Source organism: Mycetomoellerius zeteki, unplaced genomic scaffold (assembly GCF_001594055.1).
Source record: "Mycetomoellerius zeteki isolate Tzet28-1 unplaced genomic scaffold, Tzet1.0 scaffold565, whole genome shotgun sequence".
Classification (NCBI taxonomy): domain Eukaryota; kingdom Metazoa; phylum Arthropoda; class Insecta; order Hymenoptera; family Formicidae; genus Mycetomoellerius; species Mycetomoellerius zeteki.
The window spans coordinates 506,015-514,072 of NW_017257572.1; the positions used below are offsets into that span (position 1 = coordinate 506,015).

Genomic DNA, 8,058 nt, shown 5'->3' on the forward strand with positions numbered 1-8,058 from the left:
ACAATCTGGAAATAAGCTTTTCTCAACACCCCCAACACGCCAGAAAAGGAATTACAAAATTGTCATCACTTTCTAGCAAACTCCCTTTTTTCGGCTAGAATGACTGGCCTATACAGCTCCTAACATATTCATTGGTTACCGCGTCGCATTTTGCCGCGCGGCAAGCGTTTCCGCGTCCAGTGTGCAGAAGCCATTAGTACCTACACACCTTCGTGTTCGTAGATATCTATAATTTTCATGAATGAATGCGACATCTGGAGCAACTCGTAACACAGCCGTCTCCCTCCGAAGTCGCCGAGTGAATGTCGAAATGACGTAGTCAACCGCGCTTCTCTCGCTGTTCGCGCTCCCCCTCCCTATTCGCGCTCCCCCACGCTATTCGTCGCGCGCCGTTTGGATACTCAATTATTTGAAAAATATTCACCGTTTATTCAATTAAATCCTATTTTACATGATTTTGACAAACGGGTATCGTCGAACATTTAGCGCTTTGCTTTGTAGCATCTCTGGCACTAGTTTAATCCTATATTACTTTCGCGGTTCTTTTAATTATTGGTAATTATTCGCGTGTGTGAGGTGTTTTTGTCATTCCAACATTAAGTCTCAATTATTTTATTATATTTTTAAATGATTCATACTTAAACAAAGGTTGATAATATTCTATATATCCTTTACGTAACGATACATGCAAAAAAAGTCAGAAGTGTATTTATTTAAAATAATATAGTAATAAAATACTATATAACTCTTTTATACTTTTTATTTAAAATATATACTTTAAATAGTTTTATTTAACCCTTACTACACACCTTAGTTTTGGGTTACGACTCTACAAATCGTCTTATGATGGGATTGATTGAAGGAAAAATGCTTACTTTTCTCGTAGACTTTATTGCGCACACGATTATTCCGCCATTTCCGCCATATATGATCTAAGGGGGGACGAATCGATAGATGCGACGCGGAACGGAGAGACAAGAGACTATTCGGGAATCGGTCGGTAAAAAAGGGGTCGGAATGGCAGGGCGAGGTAAGCGCATAGGGCGCAATCCTAGATTAATCCAGAATTGGATAGTACCCTTACTATATTCAAATTGGGTCACATTCTTGTTCTGGATTAATTTTCATCACTTTTACAAGTATATAAAAATTATTAAACTATTTTTACATATATTTGACATCTTTAGATAGATTTGTAAAGTTGTATATCTATAACAATTTGTGTATGCTCCTCATGAAAATAAATCAGATTCTCCTGATGTTCAATAGGTCTGTTCACGTTGCATAAAATTCCCTAATATTTTTGCACTTAAAATGAGATAGATATATTTAGCCTTGAAAAGAGAGAAAGCAAAGATGCCGAGTGCAAAATGTGCAAGTAACGCAAACAGACCTAATGAATGAAAGAAGTGTTGATAATGTTGGTCAATGTTGGTTTGCATAGCACATCTATCGAGACAGGTTTGTTGTCATGTTTGTTTTTTAATTGTAATTGACTTTTGATAATTGGCGATTCCTTTTTTTCTCTTTCTTTGGCTGCGTTCAGAAACGCATTAAATGTTAAACAAGGACAGATGATGAATCCAAAGCATCGGAGACATCCGAGCGACGTTTCCGAACGCAGCCACTGTGTTATCTCATCTTTTGCTAACACCTAAACATTGTTCAAATCCAACTTGTAAGAGAGTGCAATAAAATTATTATTGTTATATATTTATTTTAAATGCAGAATAATCAACACGAGATATTTAATACAGTTTTAGGCAGCAACTGTCAAAAATGTTATCTGCAATCGTCAAAGAACACCAGAGCAAGCAAGCTGTGAGAAAAGAAAGGCAAGGTAGAATATGTCAGTTATTTAATTATACCAAAGATTTATATGATGATTACTAAGTATAATCTCTTTAAAACGTGTGAAATGATTTAACAGAGCAAAAGCGGAAAGATGCCGTTCAAGCTGCAAGCAATCTGACACAAGCCCTTGTTGATCACTTGAATGTTGGGTAAATAAAATTTTTGTTTATGATTTGATCTAATTCATAGACAGGCATGTATGAATGATGATACCTGTGTCCCATCCATGTATCTTAATGATTAAAAAACAAGCTTTATCATTTACGCATAAGTACATAATGTTTAGTCTTACATACACATATACATAAGTATTTATACGATTAAAGTTTTGTTGTTATCATTGTTATAGTGTAGCTCAAGCATATTTGAATCAAAAGAAACTAGACGCTGAAGCAAAGCAACTACAACACAGTGCAACCAATTTTGCTAAACAAACGCAATTATGGCTGAATTTGGTAGAATCCTTCTCAAGCTCTTTAAAAGAAATCGGAGATGCAGAAAATTGGGCACGTAGTATAGAAGGAGATATGAGAACCATAGCCACAGCTTTGGAATATTCATACAAAGGTATAAAGCTAATAAAATGTGTATAATTATATCTTTGTACAAAATGTACGTAATATATTGTGTATTATTTTTTTAGCCACGCAAGAGAATCAAAGTGTTGGCAATGTTTAAGGATATGTGATATGTGGAACATTGTTTTTTCTAAGTATAATATGGTTATTGTCAGGAGTAATATGAAGATTTTTTAAAATAATTTCGTGATGTGGGTGATAATTTTATTTTGTTAAGATATAGAGTTAATGTGATTTAAGTTGTCAAAGAAAAAACTTGTCTACATAGTTTTTTTTCATGGAGTTGAATTGTATGGACTTAAAGCATATTGTTTTAATTAAAAAGAACTATTGAATTGTTAGTGAGATGTATACATATTTTATTTAGTATTCAGAATACTTCTGTGTTTCGTTAATTTTATAATCTGGTATATTATATAATAAAAAACTACTGTTATAACATGATATTTGTACTAATATAATTTTTATAGTTTTTGTTTAATATAAATAGCCATAAAGAAAGATCTAGAAAAGCACATTATTTTAAAGTAAATTAAAGATATATTTAATAATTTTTATGTAATTTATGGGTTTTTTTCATTAATGTAGAATTATATTTATTTGATATCAAGATATTCCTTAATGTCAAACGTACTTTTTTAATCTATTTTCCAGGGTAACGCGCGGTAGTAACTATTTAATAAGTTAAAAGTTAAATAAAAGTTACAAATAATTTTTAATATCATGTAGTTAATTTTAAACTTTTTTTGAATTAAAGTTTTTTTATCTTACTAAATGCCAATACTATTTTCTATAAAATCTTAAACGTTAGGGAATTAGAGAGAGTTTAGAAAAAGCTAAATGTGATTGTATGATGGGCGCGACGCTTGTAGTGCTCAAAGATGAATGTAGTTGGATTTGCATTTAGAGAACGCTCTCACTGGATGCGTTCAAATTGATAAAGCAGCTAGTCCAGGCTAGTATGCTTGCCAAGCAAATGAATATAATTGATTATTATAGATCCAACCAATCGCATTCAATCGCTCGACGAGTATGTTAGCAGCTTTATCTAGCTTGAAAGCGCCCATTGCTATTGTGTTATTCTTGTTTTACTAATGAGTAATAAAGAAAGAGTAAATTTTTATTTCATATAGTTTTCAAAGAACTAGCAGGCATGGCCAGCATAACGAGGAATACAAGATAACACGTTTTTTTAAATTACATTTCTTTTTTCTTTTATAATAACAAAATACTTATGTAAAAATATTAAAAATTAGTTTTTTATTGTACAAGAAATATCTTTATTATTTCATATAATTTACAAATAAAGTATTAAAAAATGCATCCAAAGGATATGGGGGCATGCTCCCCCAATCCAATTAGGGAGAGTTGAAATAGGTACCAAATGAAATATCTCTATGAATTTAAAACAGGTATATAAGTAAATGGAACAATGCAATTTGCACGACAGTATAAACACTTGTTAAGCAACCCGACCCAACTTTGGTGAGGTCTTTTTTTACGATCCTTCAACAATCTCAAGTAATCTCAGACCAACTGTTTACCCCGGATCTACAATAGAGTTTTGAGCCTTAAGCCATAAGAAATGGGCGAATCACAGTCGATTACCCTCGGATTCGACTGTAATTGGCACCAATAGCAGCGAGCACTCACGGATCCGCTCCACAACAGTCGAGAATAGAGGTTTGTCGCGTCGCATGCTCCAACATGTTCCAATATGCTCCTACCATAGCTCCTACTCACTCCAACGCGCTTGATAGAGTGAGTAGGAGCTATGGTAGGAGCATGTTGGAGCTTGCGACGCGAACAAACCTTCTGCTGAACGCGAGCATTGTGTGTAGTAGGAGTAGACCGTGGAGGCGGCGGCCGTGCGCGTCGATCGGTCAGTCGGCTATTGACACATCGTCCCAATATGGCGGTAAGGTGGAAAACGTTCTCGCGCAGCGTGCGTCGTGATCTCATTCCTGTGCAGTGAGAATTTTCCCAGGTAATTGTCGCATTATTCACGTATGTTACAAATGGATGGTGGAGTCGCCCTGGCAGAACCTTTTACGTCTCTCTTCAGACTCTGTCCTGTCATATCCGTTTGGTCTGGTCTTGTCTGACGTGTGCGTTTAGAAAAACAATATGTGACACGTTAAATTATTAATAAGACGACTGCGGAGTAAACAAAAGGACCTTTAAATGGACAAAAGGATCAATCATTATTCAATCGAGTTTCTTTATGTGTTGTTTAAAGGGATAACTATAACTTCAGTTCAAGACCAACAACCTAGACACCATAAATTGACGGTTTTCTAATTTATTTTGTAAAATTCTATAGATTCCATGAATTGTAAATATATAATATCAATTTTGTGATAAATTGATTATACATTTATATCTTGTATTGCACTTAAATTAAAATTGTAGTTATTATCAAATTATCTAAATTGATCTTGTTTGTTTACTCTGTTTATTTATATAAGGAAGATTAATCTATTTTTTCCTTAAACTTTATATTAGTGTATAGATTGGATTAAGTAGAAGTAATCAAATGATAAATTTATTATTTGATAAATTTATTTCTTATCTTATTGTTAGAAAAGAAATTCAATGTAAAAGGACATCTTTAGGTTCCAAATACTGTCAGAAATCTTTTCGGAAAGTTTATAGAAAAATAATTGATTTATTGTAATTAATATATGTCTCTCCTTGTCATTTATTATATGTATTAAATTAGCATTATTTGAATTAATCAACACTGACTTGCTCCACTAGTTATCTATGTTATGTTGACTTTCATTATATGTTCATGGCGATTTTATAACACATTTTTATTTTTAGGTTTAATTTGAAATCTGTCACTGGTAGCTATAACCATGGTATGAGCCTTACATCAGATGAAGTAGTGTTAGACAATAATTAACATTCTTAATCGCTGTACCTTTACTTGGATCTCTTTGAAAGATGCCAAGTTTACGGAAGAAAGTTGCCGGTTTCATGCGCCAATTGTCTATCAGCAACTTGGCTGGGGCTGTAGAAAGTATAGGCCTAGGGGAACAGACACTTCGAAGCCCGCAGTCATTAACTCAGGATTTTCCTGGCGGCTGTTTCATCACGCGCTACCTCAACGGGTAAAAACGAGTTACATCCGAATATTTTCATATTTTTTTTTACTTATCTAATATGTTGCTCTAGTTAATACATCTACTTTAACGTTCTTAGACTAGAAACAAAACAAGAAGGACCACCAATTTTACACGGCCGAAATCCAGAAGAATTGCCAAGCAAACAAATCGACGTTTTTCAAGAAAATGAAGAAATATTTGCAGCCTACACTGGTCCTGATAGTGGTCTTACCGCGGTCAATCTTCAACAGAAACATTTAAGTATTAGCGATACTGACATTGATTACATTGATATGTTAGATCAAAATGAGCAATATAGAAGTGGTAAGTCTAAAGCAAAGATATTACTGAAATAGATTCTCATTTGTTACAAAATAAAACTACAAAAATTCTCTTAGGATCAACAACATCAAACATAACAATTGCTGGAGTTACCGATTGGTTTAGTCCTCACGAAAATGCATATGGAATTGCGACTACACTGTATGAGAAAAATCCTACAAACGACACCAGCAATGGAGAACCAATAGCCGATTGTTTTGGCATTGTAGCAAGACCAAACTCTGCCATACTGGCTCTTGCAGATGGAGTCAATTGGGGTAAAAACACAGATTTAAAAAAATAGATGTTCAAATTATAAAAGGCAAAGATAAAAAAAAGTTGGAGCACATGCAAAATAAAAGTTTTGTTTCACAGATGTATTTGTAACTTTCATATATATTCAATGAATACTCTTAAATTTTAAGTATTGAAAATTAATTAATATCTGATAGAAAATAACTGAAAAGAGAAAAATCTAATTTTTTTTCTTTATTTTATCTTTATTTATGTTTAGTCAGATTTAGCTTTTTTCCCTCTCTAATATTTTTCTTTTATTTTAATTTAACGTTGCAAGCGATATTTATAATTTGGAGTTTCAGGTACAAAAGCGAGTATAGCGGCCAGATCTGCAGTTCATGGAAGTATAGAGTATTTGAACCAGACTCTATTTTGTCCGTCTATTAATAGTGAAATGACAACGACAAAGGATGTATTTATAGCGTTACTTCGATCATTCCATGCAGCACATTCGATGATTCTTCAAGAACAAGGAATGCTTACTACCTTAACCGTATGCACCATCCTTCCACTGCCAAGTTCAAGTACTGATACAGATATATGCCAGAGAAAATATATTGCCTGTACCTGCAACGTTGGTGATAGTTTAGCTTATGTATATTCAGGGTATGTATTTCTTGTTATGTATTTACAAATTACAGCAGATAAATTAGGCTTATTTGATTATCGTCTCTTATGCAAAAACAAAACAGGAAAACTGGAGTAAGAGAGATAACGCGAGGATCTCACGATATTCATTGTATGAGAGACATGCGAGATGCCTTAGGAGCTCTAGGTCCAGTAGACGGTTCTAATCCCGAATTGAATAACTTGACGCTGGCTATAACAGAGGTCGAGAGAGGCGATATAGTGTTTTTGACGAGTGATGGAATTTCAGATAATTTTGATCCTGTGGTTGGAAAATTTGCAATTTTGCCTAATCACAGCAGCGGCGCTGATGCCACATTGAAAAGTCACGATGCGAGATTAAAAACTCGTCGAAGATCGACGGAAAATCTGCGGCATACTGAGTCTAGTAATAGTAATGTAAACAGCAACAATTTGCCAGTAGTTGAAGCTTACCAAAGGCACGAACTTACCCTGCTCAGAATGGAGGATCTGTTGAGACGCGGAGTTTCTGGAGAAGGACCGCCGTGCAACAGTGCCAAACATCTATGCGAACTTCTTTTGGACTTTGCGGTAACTATAAAATAAAAATATTTTTCGATATATTTATAATAGGTATAGATTGCGCATTCCCTAATCTCGATATCTGTGTTCTATTAGAATTGAACATATCAGCATCTCTTTTCAACTTGATACTATTCAGACCGGTTACAGTTATGGTCCGAGGCTACTCAACTTTCGGTTTCGGTATCGGTTCCAGTCCTTTCAGCGATAACGATGACCGTTACAGATATATAATCACTGAAAAGAACAGAAATCCAAATGGTCCCAATAATCATACAGTAAAAGAACTGAAACCAAAAGTTGTATTTAGCCTTGGACCGTTATCTGAACCGAAATTTATCAGTCTGATTCAAACTACCTCTTTCTAAACCGATAGTGATATACTTCACATAAATACGCAGTATATTTTTGTTATGTCTATGGGTTCATCGAGCAATATATTTACCAATTCCCACTTTGTGTCCACAGGTACGTATAACTGCAGCAAAGAGGCGAATCTTAGAAGACACGGAATTGTACTACGCACAACATAAAGACGGTCACCTCGTACAACTCTCAAAACACGAGCAGAGATCTCGAAGAAAAAAGACACTGGAGAAGATATCTATGATACCTGGCAAGCTAGACCACGCGACGGTTGTAGCATATGTAGTCGGACCCTGAATTTCGTCAAAGTGTAATTAATAATAGAGAGAGTATAGTTTTTATTCATATATAAAAATTGATTA

The 8,058-nt window shown here is 34.3% G+C and overlaps 2 protein-coding genes across 3 annotated transcripts; both read left to right on the top strand.

The window, feature by feature from the left end:
• Nucleotides 1-1,294: 1,294 nt before the first annotated feature.
• Nucleotides 1,295-2,716, top strand: Blos1 (biogenesis of lysosome-related organelles complex 1 subunit 1). Of its 2 annotated transcripts, none has more exons than XM_018456305.1 (5): nucleotides 1,295-1,461; nucleotides 1,758-1,840; nucleotides 1,931-2,003; nucleotides 2,204-2,421; nucleotides 2,498-2,716. In XM_018456305.1, exons 2-5 carry the CDS (start codon nucleotides 1,780-1,782, stop codon nucleotides 2,530-2,532), a joined length of 387 nt encoding a protein of 128 aa, XP_018311807.1. In that variant the 5' UTR covers nucleotides 1,295-1,461; nucleotides 1,758-1,779; the 3' UTR covers nucleotides 2,533-2,716. The 2 variants fall into 2 exon arrangements, with proteins under 2 accessions (XP_018311807.1, XP_018311806.1); XM_018456304.1 differs by lacking the exon at nucleotides 1,295-1,461 and adding an exon at nucleotides 1,606-1,678.
• A 1,629-nt stretch (nucleotides 2,717-4,345) lies between these two features.
• LOC108727973 (PP2C-like domain-containing protein CG9801) lies at nucleotides 4,346-8,058 on the top strand. Its single transcript, XM_018456302.1, has 8 exons — nucleotides 4,346-4,419; nucleotides 5,259-5,296; nucleotides 5,382-5,548; nucleotides 5,640-5,866; nucleotides 5,941-6,141; nucleotides 6,463-6,766; nucleotides 6,853-7,339; nucleotides 7,799-8,058. Exons 2-8 carry the CDS (start codon nucleotides 5,294-5,296, stop codon nucleotides 7,991-7,993), a joined length of 1,584 nt encoding a protein of 527 aa, XP_018311804.1. The 5' UTR covers nucleotides 4,346-4,419; nucleotides 5,259-5,293; the 3' UTR covers nucleotides 7,994-8,058.